Genomic DNA, 19,034 nt, shown 5'->3' with positions numbered 1-19,034 from the left:
AGTGATTAAAAATCCGAAAACGGCATCGTAATTACATGAACGGGCCGGGATGAGCAGGCGAGCCTCGGCGATTTAACCAATTCTCCAATCTCTCGGATCTGACGAACGTGACGAAGTTACGTGATCGAGAGAGACTTATACAAAGCTAGTTGGATCTGATACACAGAGCAGCAGCTTGGGAAAAAGCTATAACGATCCTCAGAGCTATCGGCTTACCATACTTGAGGGCCTTCATAGGTAGTAGGTACCTTCGACAGCTCGGAAAACAGGGCTACTGTTTTGATTCTTTTTCATATAAGAAAATGTTATATTTAAAAATCAAGATATAGGCCTTTTTGCGCGTGAATTAAGCTGTATTCTCTTGAAAAATAAATTTGCTATCTTAAGAAACGGTGCCGTAGCAGCCCCTTCTCCGAAGGCCTTTTCATAATTACAGCATTCGCGGTACCGAAAATATCTCACAGATTAGTGGACCGATTTGAATAAAATTTTGCAGGAATATTAAGACTATGAGCTGGTACTTGTCGAAGTGGACTTTAAAAAAATCTATTCGTGGATCGAAAAGATGGTGACTCTTTTATCCGCTGCTATAACTATTCGCAATGAAATTCGTAAATGTCATTTCGCAATCTGTAGTCGGCGAAGTATCCATAAAATTCGTGGTACGAAGTAATCCCTTCGAAAAGATTCCAACTTCCGAACATTAATGGTGAACGTCGAGAATGGTGTAGGGGGCTGAAAGTTTTTATAGGGCGTCAGCGGACTCCTCTTCAGGACATTGTTGCCGGTCGATCGACGACGGTAACTCGATACAGGTGCAAGTTGCCGTTTACTTACAGGTGCCATGTACCTTCACCTATTAGCCACTAGGATATCAGCCACGGAGAACTTAATCCACTTACTTCTCCCTCGGGCTCTAGTAACTTCACCGCTGCGTATAACAGGTGTTGCAGCCGGTTTATCGGCTAAAGTTTGGGACAACGCGATTACTGCCACTCCGGCGGATCGGTCAGGTGTTACCCGCTGGCCAGTCAACATTTTCGGGTTAAAAACTATCGATGGGTCTCGCCGGATCCCACGGCTTTGCGAGCGGTCGTGCGTGAAATGGCCCCTGTGCATATACACGTGGGAAGATATGTACGAATTCTTCCGCAGCAAGCTCCTGCGTAGAGTCGCGAATCCGATTGCATTACTGGATTTATTGCTGCATACTACTTAGCTCACGAAACTGTGCTGAGGTAACTTTGGAAACTTTTGGTAGTTTCGGTAGTTAAGATTGTTTGATCGAACTGCCCTGTTTCAACAGAAGTTATTCGCGCAGTTATGGTTACTACTTCGTGCGTTTAACGCGTTCCGCGTGGGTCAGTGGCGGGTTTAAGGAAAAAGGCCCAGGTGGCGAACGTTCTGAGGGGCCTATTTTTTCGGGAAAATGAAGAGGTAGTTTACTGAACATGGATTAAGTGTAGTAGTATAGAAAAGAATATAGTGTTTGGATGAAACCATAACTTCGTTTTTGAAGATAGGGCCCTAGGAGGCCTTCAGGGCAGGGGCCCATTTGTTCGGGAACACGAAGAGGTAGTTTACTAAAAAACGGGCTCAGTGTATTGGCACAGAAAAAAATATAGTTTGGATATAATCATAATTTTTTTAAGGTTGGGGCCCTAGGGGGCCTTCTGTGCAGGGGCCCAGGCAGCAACTGCTCTGTTAAGGATATATCGGACCTATCTTCAAAATTATACCAAGTTGATGGAAATGTGTGAGATTGTTCTTTTTAATCTTCCTGATGTGCTCCAAAAAATTTGAACGAATTCACTAAACGGTTGCTGAGTTATAACGATTTTAATTTTCACTGATTTTGCATGTACTCTTATGGAGAGAAATGATCTTGACAGATAAAGCAGCTGAAAAAATGTTGAAGAAATGGTATCAATCAGTGGCGGATTTAAGAAAAAAGGCCCAGGTGGCAAACGTTCTGAGGGGCCCATTTTTCGAGAAAAGGATGAGATAGTTTACTAAAAGGGGGTAACTGTACAGAAAAGTATAGAAAAAAAATATAGTGTTTGGATAAAATCGTAAGTCTTTTTTAAGACAGGGTCCTACGTGGGCCTTCTGAGCAGAGGCCCATTTTTCGGGAAAATAAAGCTGTAGTTTACTAAAAACGGACTCGGTGTAATAATACAGGAAAAAATATGCTTTGGATATAATGATAATTTTTTTAAAGATGGGGCCCTAGGGGGCCTTCTGTGCAGGGGCCCAGGTGGCAACTGCTCATCGGCCGCCCTGTTAAATCCGCCACTGGTACCAATGTTTTGAATTATTTTGTACATGTAGTATATGGATAAATGAAAATATCAGCCGAGTTTCAATTGTTTTCACTACACCGTTTTAAACAAATAAATTATAACTTGAGAAAATTGCGAATTCAGGGCATTTTGCCTCGCGTGAATGTATTATTATTAACTTCAATTTAGGTTCGGGCTTAAGCTACACATTTTGTGAACATGCTCGAAATTGACTGGTATCGACTGGAACCTCCGTTTATGAGTTATCACACCAAAACCAAAGAATACTTTTTAAAAATCCTTTTTAATAATCCACCTGTAGCGTCATATATAATGCATATTTTTAACCAAACAAACATGTTTCTTTAAAGCTTATGATGTTAACAGATATAGTGTCAAAGAACAAACCTCAGCATCAACTTATTTTCTTATAATTAATTGACAAAGAAGTGCTTCACTTTCGACAAAAACGACAGCCTAGTATCCTGAAACAACGACCGAAATTCCCACTGATGTTGCCACGACATTTCAGTAGTCTCAGTACCTCTCTGCATTACCTAAGAAACCAGCCCTTTGCCTCTGCCACCACTTCAGCTTCTTCAAACAATATTCCCATAGTCCTTTGACGCTCTACTACCCCTGCTTGTACACAGCCCAATTCAGAGCACCTCCCAAGTTTTCCTCCTCCGGCGTTGTATTACTTGGCGCAGAAATTTTCAAGACAATCCCAGGCAGCAACGAAGCACTCCCGCCAATAAATCTATCAAATTAAAAGCAAAGACAAAGCATCGCGCCACGCTGCTCCACCCTATTACAATACGTGTCTCGCCGGGCGTTCTGTGATGGATGTTGCGGAAGTAACGAACTGGAGAGCAGACAGTAGCTTCCGTATCGAAGCTCGCGATACCAAACAAACCGGAGGAACCGTGCTAGACAAGATAGACAAGATTGCCAGCGTGTCTCTGTTTGAAGAAGAGAGAAAGGGGACGGATGTTTAAGCCAGTTGGATAAAAAATTATAGGAGACGAAGGTTCCCTTTTCCTCCGGAGAATGGCGACAGGTCGACACTCGCCGGTGATGAAGCGGATTACGCGCGATACGACAAGACGGACGAGGATAAAGCGAGGGGGAATTGACGGGCCCGGTCTATGGAAGAGAAACTACCCGTAAGACTCGAGGCGACGCGCGTTTTCTTTCATGTTCCATTACGGCCAGGCACGGCCACTTTCTCGTCCGAGGATATCCATCGGCCCCTAGCGACGACGTTTAATCGAGACACCAGAAGATATCGGGAACCCGGCTGAGAAATTAGTCCCTGGCTGAGAAATTAGTCCCAGGATTACGGGCATGCAGAGCGCTGCAGCTAATTTCGGAGTGTTAGAATTTAATGGTGCTGTATTTATCGAGTACTCTGCGATCGCTACATAGCTCATTTTAGGAACCTTTCAGCCTGCTCCTTTGGTTTATAAAATATTTAAGGTCGTCGGCGTAGAACGTGATGTTGCTGGGATATTAAAGTTTGCCTTCCTCCCTGCGAGCGGATACTGCATGATGCATGGTCATGTCCTACCACAACCCTGTCTCTAGGTGAACTTAGCGTTCCCGGCTGAAGGGCTACGCAACTCTTCGTCTCTGTGTAAAATCTGGCCACTTTTGGGGAAATTTTGATACTAAATCTACTGCTTACAATTTGATAAATTCACATGTTGTTAGGGTTTATACAAAAAACGAGTTTTGGAAAAACCGGTTTTCGAATTCCAGTATTCCAAGAAACAGGTGCAACCGGTTTTCGAATTCTAGTATTCCAAAAAACTGGTTCAACCGGTTTTCGAATTCCAGTATTCAAAAAATCTGGTTCAACCGGTTTTCGAATTCCGGTATTCCAGAAAATCGGTTTCACCGATTTCCGAATTCTAGTATTCCAAAGAACTGGTTGCACCGATTTCCGAATTCTAGTATTCCAAAGAACTGGTTCAACCAGCTTTGGAATTCTAGAATTCCAAAACCCGGTTAAAAAGGTTTCGAATTTTTACAACAAAAAAAACAATTTATTACAATGATTATTAAAATCCTAAATCACTGACTTATTTCCAAAATTCATTTTGGTCTAAAATTAAAATGAAATCTTTTAAATATTTTTATAAATGACATTAATATTTAATAATGAAAGACTGTTATATTATTGTCGAAATGCTAACGTTTTTACTTGAATAATTAATTCAGTTTTGCAAATAATTCTAGTATCTAAAAACGGGTTTCTAAATTTAAAAACCGGTTTTTGAATTTTACACATTAGTCTAAAAACGAGTTTTTAAATTTAAAAATCGGTTTTTGAATTTTACAAATTAGTCTAAAAAAACCGGTTTTTAAAACCCGACAATCCCTATTCACAAGGGACGTTCGGTAACTCGTACATTAAAAAAAATTGTGATGCTAATAACGTGGCCATTATTTTTATTTCTGAAATAAAAAAAGGGTGGTGATAATAAATTTTGAAAAAATTATTTTTTCTCGAAAATTCTTTATCCACATATTGTAGGACATCAACATGACTTCCTCAATAAGATAATGTAGAATCACAGACCCAGAAATTCATACTCGAAAAGTGATGCAATAAACCAACAATTTCAAACTGATCTAACCATAAGCTCTAAAGGGTCGTCCAATTCGATTAGAAAAATCCAATTTCGATGCCCCGTAATTCCAATCTCTCACGCTTTTCCCATAAAACCGACGAGCTTAGCATATCGAATTAGCGCAGTAATACCTATTGAAGATCGCAGTCTCGTTGCGCGCGGTTTTGCAAAGGGAGAGCGGTGCGCGTTGTTCATTTGGCGGAATTGAAATGACCGACAATGCGTCGGCGGGCGTCGCCTGTGCAGCCATAACGGTGCCAGGAAAATGAGAAATTCCAGCAAGTTTAATGAAAGTATTTAACAGGCAAAATTGCTGTCTCGTGTACCGTGGCCGTGTTCCGGTCTGCGAGCTGAAGTTGACGCGCGCCCCCTCGCTGGGAGATTGAAATGCATTTCAGCGGCGGGCATTCGTTAAGTAAATTTTTCCCCGCAGCCTTTCCCGGCTAGTTTCCCTTCGATTAATAACACCGCGTTACGGCGAAAAATTGCAGCATTTAACGAACCATTTGGACGCTCCTCAGCAATTGCAGTACCATCGAGTCTGCGATTAACCGTGAAATCCTGCAGTCTTTCTAATTGGCAAACAAACAAGTTTCCAAGGGTGTTTAAGACTCTAACGCTATTTGGAGGGTGTAAAACACATTAATCACGGGCGAAACTTGTTTGCTACAGGAGATTATGAAGATTATTCTGTTAGAGTAATAAATACGACTAATAATAATAATAATTAATTTTAAAGATCCACTTTTTCTGTCATCGAATTGTATTTATAAGTCGCTAGTAATTGAAGGGTAAGGGGAAACACTGGGAATGTCCATTTTTCGTGATTTTGCGATTTACAGCATATTTTGTTGATGGCAATTGAGACCACAGAATTGTCGACTCACAAAGGGTTATAAAATCCAAATACCCCCGTAGCATAACGTTAAAGATTTGGCAGGTATACTGGTTAAAAACAGGAAATGTCCACTCTGCATTGGAACAAAATACGGAATGTCTCCACTCTTTGCCTAAGCATAAGCTTCAAGCTTCTGTCGTCAAGGTAAAAGAAGAAAATTATATGAGAACGTTAAATTCATTGGACCTTAATTCTATACTGGTGGACTGACGTATTAAAGCTTAATTTTCTCGATAAAGCTGTTTTGTGACATTCCCTGTCTTTTCCACTTAACATTAAATTATAACGAACCCACTGTACGTGGTACTTGTGGGAGGTTTTTGAGTTCTCGAAGCACAGTTTGTGACTGAATTTTGCTTTCAGGAAGGGAATAAAGCGTCGAGCAGTTTCACACTTCAAAGTTTCTATTCTACAATTAAATTCCTGAGATAACCAGAAACACTTTAGGTTCTTCCCCATTTGGAAAAATAAGGTACTTAAGAAACTCTTCGACAAGAACCGGCAGTCTTTTCTTTAACACGCTGTTATTCAGCGAATTTTTAAAATATTAAAACACGGGTTCGTTAATGTTTAGGCATTACATTATACTGAACAGACAAATTTCGTTTTTTTTTTTGTTTCAGATAATCAAAAATTGAGTTAGAAGGTACCTACACCGTTTACTCTTCGTAAAAAAGATCCTCAGTTCGTAGCCACCACGTAACATATATTTATATATATTTTTTGAGTTTTGTAATTGTTTTTAATGCTTCACAGTATGCTAAATTGCAATTTAATCGGACGATTAGTTTCTCTACAATTTGCATTAGAAGATTACCTACTTTTTCGGCCCGTCACAGTAGTCTAACCCTTAAAGGGTCCATTCTACTTTGCCCATCGAAAAACAGGTCTATATTCTAGATTTTTTTTCCCAAAAACTAATCAATGGATTTTAATGTTTTTTTTGTTAAATGTTTATTATTCCTTGCTGTATAGACCCGTATTTTTCATGTTTCCAAAATATAATTACAAATGTGTGAATTTAAATCGTAATTTGACCAAAAGAAAATTTATGAAAATAGGCCTCTTGTTCGACCAGCAAAGTAGAATGGACCCTTAAATTTCATCCCCTTATTAACACTTCCACTGTCCAAAGTCGACCTTGGTTAACTCAATAATTCCTACATCGAATCACCAGCTTCTGTACTTTCTTCTATCATTAAGTACTTATGACGAAATTTTGGATAGAAAATATTTCACCTGCTACCTAACGTAAATAAAAAAGAGGAGTTCCATTTCTTCGGAGTATTCAAATACTCGGCGGGGAGCGTGCTAATTATCTCCACGAGCTACTACGCATGCAGAATTTGCCGAATTCAATAAAAGTCTAAATAAGAAGATCGCCTCACCTGTTCGTAATTTCGTATGAAGTCTCGCAATTCCCGCTCCTTGTCCTCCAAGGTGCCATAGAGCGCCTTCATCTGATTAAGAATATCGAACTTTTCGGCCTTGAGCCTCTTCCGATCGGCCTTGAGAGCTTGGAGGGCTTCTTTGGCGTGTTGCAGCTCCATCTCGAGGGCAACGAAACGTGCTTCTTCTTCGAGGGCCGCGTCCTCCGAGCCAACTTCGCCACGCGATGCACCGCTGAGCAGCAATCTCCTCAATCTCGCCACTTCTGCTACAAGCCGTTCGTTCTCCAACCGAAGTCTTCTTGTGCTAGCCAGTTCTACGGAGCCAGTGCTGCTTCCACTGCCGTGCATGTTCGACAGCCTGGACGCCACCAGTGGATCACCAATCCCTGAAAGGAATGTCAACCAGTGGCTGCAAGGAACCGTTTCTCCAAAGAAATATTCCCTAACGAGTACTGAACAAACGTGAACTGCTGGATTAACCAATAAGCAAAATAAGCACGTGCTTGTGGCATCAGGAGAACGGGGAGGGGGCACCATAGAAATTTTCTGAATTTTAAAATCTGACTTTTGTTAGAAACACTCCTTAGTCAAATTATCGGAAATGCCTAAGAAATCGCACATTGCGTTGAAGTGATCACCCTGTGTAAGGGGGCCTCAAAATCTTTTAAGGGGAGGTTCCGGTCTAAAAGTCGATTTTTTTATTTCATTTTTCGAATGTTCAACCGTTTAGGAATAAGTGTTTAAAAGGATTTGTTGAAATTCGTAAAATTCCCGAAGTTATAGGCATTTGAGTAACGGCAAATGAAAAACTTTAAAACTTTAAACGCGTTTTTCTCGAAACAGTGCTCTCAAAACGGTGGGACCTGTATCTCCAAAAGTTATTACCCGATTCGACTGAAACTTTTTTTATTTTGAAGAATATACTTCTGGCTAGCAGGGAAACCAGAACAAAAATACAAAAATTGAAAATTTATGATTTTCAAAGGCGTTGAAAGAACGAAAAATATAGGGAAAAAGTGATTTCAAACTTCAAGTGTCGTTATTTTCTAAAAAATTGTAATTTTTATAATTTTTCTGGTTTCCCCTAGCCAGAAGTATATTCTTCAAAATAAAAAAAGTTTCAGTCGAATCGGATAATAACTTTTGGAGATACAGGTCCCACCGATTTGGATGATTTTTTTTTGACGCCTTGACTTTAACGACTCCCCAGTGCCGTCTGTAATGATTAATTATAAAACAAAAAATATATTTCTATAATTTAAGACATCCTTAATACAATGCAAAACGTCCCATTAAATTATATATAGTAGTTTTCCTTTAATTAATTCCTAAAGATTACCTATTTTTGGGGGCTCTAGACTGGAACCTCCCCTTAAGTGCTTAGGGCCTCTAGAGGTCTTAATTCGGTCCTGGCTACCGTTACAGTGCACCAGAACTTCTATTATGTGAAGCAAAATAAAAAGTTCAATTGGGAGCTGATACTACATGAGTAGAACGATCAACAAGTATACACTGTGGGCTCAGGAACCACCATAAAAGGGAGCTCGGAATATAGAGACTTCGGGGGATCGGCTTTGGTGGAGTTGGTTAGGCGGCTGACCAGTGCGCGGAGCACCCCGCAGATCGTGGGTTCGAGTCCCATCGCCCGAGGTCCTTTTTCCCGGGGCTCCCGAAAAACGTACGAATTACGGAAGCTATTCCTACAGAATAATACCGTCGCAGAAATTTGAGGCAGAAAATTTATTAGCTCGAACTCAAAGGACCAAATGATAATCGTCGAAGGGGTCAGTGACCCAAGAAGCGAAGGATACTACCTAACAATCAAAAGAGTGACCGGTAAAAGACACATTTCACATGACAGGACTCCAGAGTTTATCACAGATGTGCCTCAAAGGGTCCCAAATCAAAATCACCAGTACCCGCAAACTGAACATTAAAAGACATCGAGGAAAGGATTCTAAAAGCTAGCATTTCCGATATACCCCTTTTAGAATGGTACCGAAACAAATCTTGGAGCTTCCAAGACGGTGTGTCTCCTCACTGGCGTTTCTACATTCAAGAAAACTCGGGGCACCTTCGTCTCAATCCCAGCTCCGTTTAATTCCCGTGAATCGTAGGAACGGAGGGGTGGCTAGGTGGAACAATCGCGAACGGTGAATGTGCGGGAGGGGAGGTTGAAAGGGAAGGGCTTCCATAATTAAATGCTGGGTTACTCACCAAGGGAATTAGTCGGGGATGAGGGTCTGCTGCCGGGGGCTGGTCCAGGTGGTTCATTGTCCTCATCAGCCCGCACCTCGCCGTCCACGAGGTCCTTGTCCAAATCCTTCTCGTGATCGTTCATCTCCTTGCTGGACCGTAAGGAGTCACGGTTCGTCGATATTCGCAGTCTCTCCACGCTGGATCGATCGCTTCCGCCGCGGTGAAGGTAGCTGCTTCTGTTGGCGGATCCTCGATCCGGACTGGCGCTTCCTGATCGCGAGTCCACGCTTCCACCGGAACCACCGAGACGCGTCTTCTCCAGGGCTGGGGCATAAGGCCGTCGCGCTTTCTCACTTGGGCTGCGAGCTGGGGAGCCATTCCGTTTCTCTGTGCCAATCACATTTTCGAATGATGCTCGGGGTAATTCTCGAATCGAAATAGAATGGATTCCACTGTTCATCAGTTTCCTGATGGTTAATACTCTCCCTTGTCTGTTTTTTAGATTAGTTCTGCATAGGCTTACATTTATGTGGCATTTTGTGTATTATATTTTACAGTAAGGAGGTACCAATGTCTGGGAAATGGTGGCTGGATAACCTAATATCAATTTCTCCATATAACGAGCTGTATAAAATATATAGGTACTACTAGAATAGAACTGTGTAGGCCTCAGAGTTATTAGCTTCTTACTTCTTTTATTTCCCATCTCTCGTATCTTCTCTAAACCGATTTCTATAATTACCATTCTCTCCTATTCCTATTTTTCCCTTGTCTTAATCCCTCTCTCCTTCTCCCCTATTTTACTCCCCTTCCGTTCCCTTTTTCATCTTTCTGTTCCTCCTACTTTGGTTCCACCTCTTTATTCAATACTGTATTTACCTTAAATCCACCTTACTCTCATGCCATTATAATTTAGCAGACTATTCCGTCAGGGAATAACATCCCTCTACGGTAATTCCTCTTACATGCGGACGAATATAGTTACGCTCTACTGTCGCTTCTTTATTGTCCAAAGCTGTTACGAACATGGACATGTTCGTCAAGTTCTCGAAAGAAAGGGTCGGAGATTAAAGTTTGCACACTTCACGGAGAGCGATCGCCCGTTTAAAAGGCAACACCACCTTCCTCGGGACACGGCGGAAGCTGCGGCAAACAGCAAGGGGGGCGGTTGCGTGGGTTTCCAGCGTGTTGCAGGTCGCACGAGAAAATGGTGAATCATGGCCGGTCATAAAAATGGCGACAAGTAACTGCCGGCGACCAAAGTAGGTACAACGTGTTCAGGGAATCAAGATGAAGTTTTAACCATGAGCTATGAGTGAACTGTATCCTCGACTTGCATCGAACTTTCCGCGAAAGATTTACACGTGTCTCGTACAAAGGTAACATTTACGAGGAGAGTAAAAAGTTCGATATGGAACGTACTTCCCATCATCCTGGCGGAGCTATGGATCAAAAAGCTCCGCAGTCGAAGTTCAAAGGGAATACGAGCCTACATGTACGTAGCAAACATACGTTGCTGCCATGTCGATCGATGTGCTTAGTTCTCTCCTCCCTTCCAACTTTCTGCCCCTATCAATAATTCTGTGCCTCCTATGCACGCAGCTGCCCCATCGCAACCCTCTACCTGTCCAAAACGGGACATCATCCAGATCTCCCAAATTTCTATTCCTTTTTCCCGCCAACCTTTACACTCCGCAGCTAATAGAACTAACAATTCTAAACTGGAAAATTACAATCATCTCACGGTGCGTCCGTCTAGCAGAAAACGGTCACCGTTGATTTCTGTAGCGACCATTGATCATCGACTAGACGCACACTGTGAAATAGGCGTGCAGTATTGTCTCGAGCCAGAGATGGGCAAAGATTTGATTTAAATAAAGATTTCCGATAACAAATGAAAGTTTAAAAAATTATTCCTCACGTATCGAATAAAGTTAACCCGGGTTAACATATCGGGTTGAGATATCGAAACGGAGTTTAAACAACAGTTGCATCTTAATTTTTATGTCTATAAAACTGTGTAAAAATATTTTTCGAATTATAGATTCGTGATGCCAGAGGGGTACCTTGAAGGTTTATAGATATAAAAAGATGCAACTTTTGTTTAAACTTTTTTTTCATATCCCTCACCGTTCTCGAGATATTCCACGAAGCAGAAAATTCTAAATTTTTTGAGGGGGTGATTTCACCCCCTAAAACCGCACTATAGCACCGACAAAAACACGGTTCTTTTACGGATGAACTACTAGCACCCAAAGTTGCATAATTTTCTGACTTTCGGGTTACCGATTTAGCCGATTGCCGTTTTTGATGAAACTCGGCATATGGGTAGAGAAGTATTAGACCCGTAATTTTTTAGCCACAGAAATTCATGTTTAGGGGTTGAAATTACCTTGTAAAATGCGGGGTTGGAAAACTATTAATACTTCTAAAATGACGTTCCGAACCGTCACCATCTTTCAAGCCAAATCTGTACTTTCCCTCGTCAATTCGTAGGTACCTACGAGTGAATAGGTTCCACGTTGAAAGTTGACCAGAGATACGAACCTATAGGGCTAGCACGTCGATCGATGGGGCTAGTCCTCTCCTTCCTGTCGACGGGGCTGGTTCTCTTATCGATGGGACTGGCTGACTTGTCGCTGGCCGAGCTCCTCTTCTCCACAGGGCTGCTGCCAGCGCTGAGCCTCTTCCCGTCCTCCTGCTGTTGCTGGATCTCGGCCGCCTCCTGCGACCCGGCATTGCTGTTGCCGGTGGCGGTGCCTGCGGCGTTGTTGTTGCTGTTGCTGCCAGTGGCGCCTGTGCTACCACCCGTCCCGTTGTTGTTGTTTAGCACCACCGGCAGGGCGCCACGGACATCCCTCAGTTCTCCGCGGAGCGTGGCGCACTCGCCCCTGGCCCGCTCCAGCTCCCCGTCAAGCCGGGCGCCAGTCGCTGCGTTCTCCTCCACCATCACGCGAAATTTTGCCTGAAAACAAAACGGCCGGGGGCTCAGCTGGAAGCTCTGGGCGTTGCAGGTGGTCGAAACTGTGCACCGAGAATTGGGAGGATGTTGATGTTCGGTTAATGAACGTATCAAATGAGTCAAGTTATGCAGAAAGCTACCTTCTATTATCTGAAGCTGAGTAAATTTAGGTTGAAGATTTTAATTGTTAAAGAAAAGCAGCTTTACTTCTACTGCTTAGTTCTTTTTATTGTTTTTGAATGTTTTTTAGTGGTTTATTTAGTAGTGAGTAGGATAATTAATATTATTCTACATTTTCTGTAGTTTTTGTTTTTTGAGCCTTGAATGGCTTGGTATTGCAATTTTTTGCAAAATAAAGATCATAAAATGATGAGATTCGTACTGCGTTTAACTATTTTTTTTTTTGACATTTTGAGGGTTGGTAGCTTTCTGCATAACTTGGCCCGAATGTTTCTGGACTCTGAGTGGAATCATTTATTGTGGTGGAATGAAAGACAGAAAAATGAAAAGCATGAGGCCTTATTTTAGTATTCCTGAGAATGAATGTTTCAGTGGATGCTGGGAGTGTCCACCGTTTTCTTGAAGGTATAAGTTCAACCATCGAAAGATGATAAATATTAAATTCAGAGTCCGGGAACTTTTGATACATATTGTATAACCACTCCTGGTTCGATGCATATCGTGGCGAAATGCAACAGTGGTATAGATGAGCATATTTACTTTTCTGATATTCATTGTGGTATATTTTGGTTAGAATGAAGTGAATTTGACCGTTGGAAATGGAAGAGGATGTATGGATATGCCTTAATTAAGAAATTTAGGGATTCTGTATCTGGATTGTTGGATCATACGAGGTGTTTCAGAAGGAATGATCAACATATATTTAGTAATTATCGTGTATCAAAGTGTTTTATAGCTATAAGTCGTTCATACTGTTAATTTGAAACGAGTCTACTACATTTTTCATATATCTACGTAGTGTAACGTCTGCCATGTGCGGACCCAAGGAATCACGACTGTTAGTGCTCGCCAGCGCCACCAGAGGTCTAATCTTCCTAACTCCTTCTCGCAAGTGTTATGTTCCAGTCTCGTTCGTATATATATAACTTCCAAGCTTATTCCTCTCGGCCCCCATGCGTCTGAGGCAGGGTCTTTCGGCTGCAGCCCTACCGAGAGAGATGAGTCTGGCATGTGCGGACCCAAGGCCGGCAATGCGCGCAGCACCAACCACCTCTCCCTCGATTCCTTAAAACGCCAATCCACCTGCCGCGCACAGTACTCTACACTCGATTGCGCGTAACCTGCCTTAGGGATTACGGTTACGCCGGAGGCGACGTACCGGAACGGTGTGGCGGTGGTGTTTCCCCCAGGACGTTACAGTAGAGAAAAAGGGAGGAGTAGAGAAGGAAAGTAGAGTTGTGCAACAAATATTAAAAATTAGGGTTTGTGAATAAAAATTATTTCCAGTTATATATATTCTAAACGTCATGATGTATTATATAAACTGACTTTTCCTCATTCGTGAACCTGCGTTGACTAATAATTGATTCCAATTGAATGAGTTGTGTATAGTGCCTCTACGAGCTAATATAGTGACTTAGGTGTGAGGCCACTCAACTGGGTCTTAACCGATATCCTGCTGGGTATGATGGGCCGCTAAACGTGGCCTTCCTACTACACTACCTCTTGCAGGACTGAGTTTAGGGAAGACAAAACCGGGGCCCTAAAGATTGAAGTATTTACAATTTCGATTTTAATAAAATAAAAACGAAATTGAAGTAATTGATTATCATTATTAAAAGACATCAATTAAGCTTTGCTACTGGCTATTAAAAATTGTCTCATTGTCAGCACATATTAAATACAAATCCATTTTAGTAAGGTGTATATGTACTGCATTAGAACAGTTGTAATATAAATTATTTTATATTAACAACTTATTTCAAATTAAAATCACTGCATGTCTTGAAGTAATTTTGGAGATTTTACACTTTAGGGCCCCGGTTTTGTCCTGGTCTTCCCTAAACACAGTCCTGCAAGAGGTAGTAGGGTCGTACCCAGCAGGGTATCGGTGAAGACCCCACTGAGTGATCTCACCCCTAAGTCACTATAGCTCGTAGATGCACTACACTCTTAAATTCTTTGGATCACCCTCCACACAAAGAACACCCACAACGAAAAGTTATTTCGACGGCTCTACTATAAACAGTCGCCAATAATTCACATAATCATAAAAAGACCTCAATGTCCTTCAAAAATGGACCACGGACACTACAAAGAGCATTACCAAATCCATCCGCCAGCAAGCAATTCCCGTCGAAACTGATTTCCTAGTTCCCAGCGAATTTCGGTGGTACGTTAATCAAAACTTTCCACTGAATTTTTATCCCCACGAGCGAAATAACGGCCGCGACCCTTATTTGCTTAGCGAACTCCCCCTTCTCTAAGCAAGGAGAGCGGGGGAGAGGGGAAGAAGGCGGGCAGACAGGGGTGGGGGAAGAAAGTGGAATGAAAGAATGCGGGGAAGCGAAAGTATTGAAAGTTCCATGAAGTTACGACCTGCCCATAATGCCCAGGGCCTGGAACTACGTTATGCACCGACGTTTCGCGAAGTTGCGAAAAGCTAATGGAAGGGGGTTGAAGTAAAACGAACAAACACGGAGATAAAAGTTCGCTCCGACGCGAGGCGTGCAATATTAATAAGCCTGCCGCGGCCGCAGAACACGAATCTCATTGTACGCCCTCTATTGTACCGGTCGTTTCAAAAGCTCGTTCCACGACGATATCGACCACGCTCGGAACTTCGTTCGCGGTGCTTTTCGACGGGAAGTCCCAGTTCGGCACACGGGAACGGAAGATTACACATGCACGTTGCTGTAAAAGTTCGAAGATCGGTGGATTTTAGAATTTACCGGAGAATAACTAACATTTACCATTGTACAGCGGCGTAAGTTCGAAATATCTCATAAAATATTTCAACTCTGAACATAAAGCCTGACATGTGCCAGAATCTCTGTTGGTGGAAGCCATGGAGTTGAATGTTTTGGGGGCCATTTCAGACTTTTACAGCCCCGGAGCAGTGAATCTAAGAAGTCACCGGTAAATTCTAAGGCACACCAGCCATCGAACTTTTAGAGTAACATGTACAAGTATATACAATAGGGTGGCCCTTATTTATACGTGTCGATTTTTTTGTATTTCTTTGCTCCCACCCCCTAGAACGATGCCATTTTATAAAAAAATAGTCCTTGGAAAAGTTTATTGCAATCGGACAACAGGAAAGTGTGCCGAAAAGGTATTAAAATTTAGAATTCATCAATAGTTTGGATTCAAAGAATTTCTCAAAAATGGTAAGCCCTATCGAAATTTTGTTCAAATAATATTAAAAGAGCATTCAATTCTCTACAATTACTGTATATATAATTTTCTCGTACTTCCAACCATTTTTTAGATAATAGCGTTTGAATATAGAGAGGTCGGCGGCTCGCGCGTCCCATCTGTACGGCGCGCGTAGCGCCTCTCTATATTCCAACGCTATTATCTAAACACTGGTCGGAGGCACGAAAAAATTATATAAACAGTAATTGTAGAAAATTGAATGCTCTTTTAATATTATTTGAACAAAATTTTGATAGGGCTTACCATTTTTGAGAAATTCTTCAAATTCAAACCATTGATAAATTCTAAACTTTAAGACCCGGTGGGTACCCTTTCCTGCTGTCCGATTGCAATAATCCTTTTTAAGGGACTATTTTTTTATGAAATGGAACCATATTGGGGGGTGAGAGCAAAAGAAATCGCAGGTTGAAAATAAGGGCCACCTTAATATACAAAGTTGCGTTGTTTTCGAACAAGGGAAGTTCGGTTACCCGGACATTCCGATTTTTTTTAAACGGTATAGGTTTGTAGAGGACCACAATAGAAGTATCATGCAATTTTTCGTATGAGCCCGTTTGCGGTTCTTCATGGTGAAAATACCCCTTAAATGTTAGTGTATGATTTCCTACTTTCCCGTGTATCTTCAAAACTATAATAAATATAAAAAAATATTACAATGAAAACTTAATGACTTTTTGTGCTCTATAAAACTACGTAATCGACTTATTTAAATTTTGTAGTGGGGAATGTTTTTTTATTTAAACTACAAATTTTAAACAATTCGATTACACAGTTTTATGGAGCATAAAAGCCGTTAAGTTTTAATTATAATAATTTCTGTATATCTACTATAATTTTGAAGATATACAGGAAACCTTTAAAGGGTGTATTCTCTACAAATCTTTTTCTCCACAAACCCGCAACGTGTCAAAAAATCGCAATGTTCGGGTAACCGAAGCTTAAAACGGCGAGGTAAATAGTTGGCACTTCGTTTCGCGGACTGCGAACCACTTTACTTCGGGTAATTTCATTTCCCTAACTGAAAAATCAAGTGCCTGCAAGAGCGGGACATCGCTGCGTCGTAAATGGAACGAGATGAAGAGATCTTAGAGAGCTGGACAGAATTGTGACGTAGCCTTCGACTGTAATTAGGGTAATTAGGGGAGACTTGCCACACTTTACCCAAACTCGTCGCCGTGTCTAAATGTTGCAATGGAAACTTTTTCCAAGGACACATATTATTAGTCAAGCATCTTGTGCTACTAGCTGGTACTTGCCTCGAAGAACATCAAACTTTTAATATTTGTCACCCTTACAAAATTAAAACCAAAAACATCCAACGCCTGAAACAAATAAAATCCGCAGGGCTATATTTTTCACCCCCAACCCGGAAATATCGAAAGTGCGGCGTCTCTCCCAGTGTGGCCATCTCTCCCGTAATTACCCTATGACGGAGAAGCTCTCCGGGTTGTTTGGCACGCGACAACAGAGTCCGATTTAATTCGCGAGAGATTCTATTTCCTCGTTCATCTCGCCGTGAAACGTGTACATTACTCGGAGTATCCGCGATTCTTCACCGCCGTTGGATTACGCCGTTGTTGATGCCGCCGTCTATCCCTGTCGCTGGCCCCCCTGCCGGTGCACGCACGCGTACAATGTTCGCGGATCATGTAAGCATCCATCGTGAGTTATGTTCACCGCTCGGCAGAGCTCGCGGTGTAGAAGGTCTCTCTTCAGGTAGTCGCGTAACTTTTCGTTAAACTTTCGGCCCTTACCATCAATCCTCCCTCGGCTATCTTTGCCTCGAAACGCGCCAGCGTGGAGCAACACGCTCCCATGAAATATTACGGCAGCGTAATTTGCAATTCTCGTATGTACCAGCACACTTCCGTTCGGCGGGGATTCTTCGCGGCGAAGAAACGTGGACGCAGAAGAACGCGTATAATTAGACGAGCGTTGGGCGAAGCGGCGTGCAATATACTGTCCTGCTGAATGAATTACTGATACGACAACCTCGAGTAATAATACATACGTGCGGAAAATAGGGCAGAAAGGGAACTGAAATAATTCTGCTAGAATAAATTCCTCCTATCTTCCATCGATTTCGCTGCGCCCGCCGCGAACCCTTACTCGCCGACTGGAATGCGAATTTGTGGGTTTATAGAGTGACTCGATGCAAGAATAACTTTTAAGGGTGTGAAAAGTAACAGAGTTGGGCGTTATTGGAATAAATTTTTATTTGAATAATCTTCGAATACAAATTTCAAATAAAATGAGTTATTCGGGAGAAACGAATAATTTTTTATTCGACTAAATTTAAAAAAAAGGAGATTAACGTATCCACGGCTGAAGTAATGCAAGAACTTTGTAAAAATAAAAGAAAACTAGCTTTTATTTTTTAAATTAATTTTTATAAGCACCTAATGAATTTTATTATTATTATTATTATTATTAACGGTTATTATTATTATTAACGGTTATTATTATTATTATTATTATTATTATTAACGGTTATTATTATTATTATTATTAACGGTTATTATTATTATTATTATTATTAACGGTTATTATTATTATTATCATTATTAACGGTTATTATTATTATTATTATTATTATTAACGGTTATTATTATTATTATTATTATTAACGGTTATTATTATTATTATTATTAACGGTTTTTATTATTATTATTATTAACCTTTAGAATGCAAAAGATACAAAGCATGAAGCAAAATATAAACGTAAGCTTTACAAAATAAATTAAAATAAAGTAAAGTAAAGTAAAATAAAATAAAATACATAATCAGTGTACTTAATATTAACGCATCAGGTCAAGCGACCTATTCAATGACGAACGCTGAAACAAAAATAATCGGAGGCCACTGAGGGAGACACAAAACAAATCAATGTCAGGGAAACATTGGTAGCCCATCTCATTTTATTGTATTTGCATTAAAAATATTTGTTTCCTTCTAACTCGGGTCCCCCCAAGATTAAATCCTGAGCGCGCTACTGCTCTTCTCAGAACTGGAAATGCGACTGGGTCAAAAGGGACCCGAGGAACGCAGTAGAGTTAAAATGGCGTCCGGGTTGCGCGAAACAAAATGGAGCGCACAGATGGGAGATCTGTCGCGCGGGGGAGCTAATAAGCATTAACTAAATAATCCCCGCCGTCAAATAACAGTCCACAGGTATGGCCAGGAATAGCGGGGGCAAACGCAGCCGAGCTTACCGCTAACTTCATCACAATGGCGTCGGGGATGCTTTATGTATTTAAGGAGCGTGTG

The 19,034-nt window shown here is 41.4% G+C and overlaps 1 protein-coding gene across 13 annotated transcripts in view; it reads right to left on the bottom strand.

Annotated features, from left to right (window-relative positions):
* The window catches only part of Liprin-gamma (liprin protein kazrin), a 280,018-nt gene that overhangs the window by 26,236 nt on the left and 234,748 nt on the right, over positions 1 to 19,034 (bottom strand). For all 13 annotated transcript variants that reach the window (XM_076824643.1, XM_076824655.1, XM_076824647.1 and 10 more), the window contains 3 exons: positions 11,954 to 12,371; positions 9,425 to 9,793; positions 7,205 to 7,593 (listed from right to left, as the gene is read on the bottom strand). In XM_076824643.1, the coding sequence (XP_076680758.1) occupies positions 7,205 to 7,593; positions 9,425 to 9,793; positions 11,954 to 12,371 (1,176 nt within the window). The remainder of the gene's footprint in view (positions 1 to 7,204; positions 7,594 to 9,424; positions 9,794 to 11,953; positions 12,372 to 19,034) is intronic.

The sequence above is a fragment of the Andrena cerasifolii genome, chromosome 12 (assembly GCF_050908995.1).
Source record: "Andrena cerasifolii isolate SP2316 chromosome 12, iyAndCera1_principal, whole genome shotgun sequence".
In the NCBI taxonomy this organism is placed as follows: domain Eukaryota; kingdom Metazoa; phylum Arthropoda; class Insecta; order Hymenoptera; family Andrenidae; genus Andrena; species Andrena cerasifolii.
The sequence above is the reverse complement of the archived record's forward strand: the minus strand, read 5'-3'. Positions and strand labels throughout refer to the sequence as shown.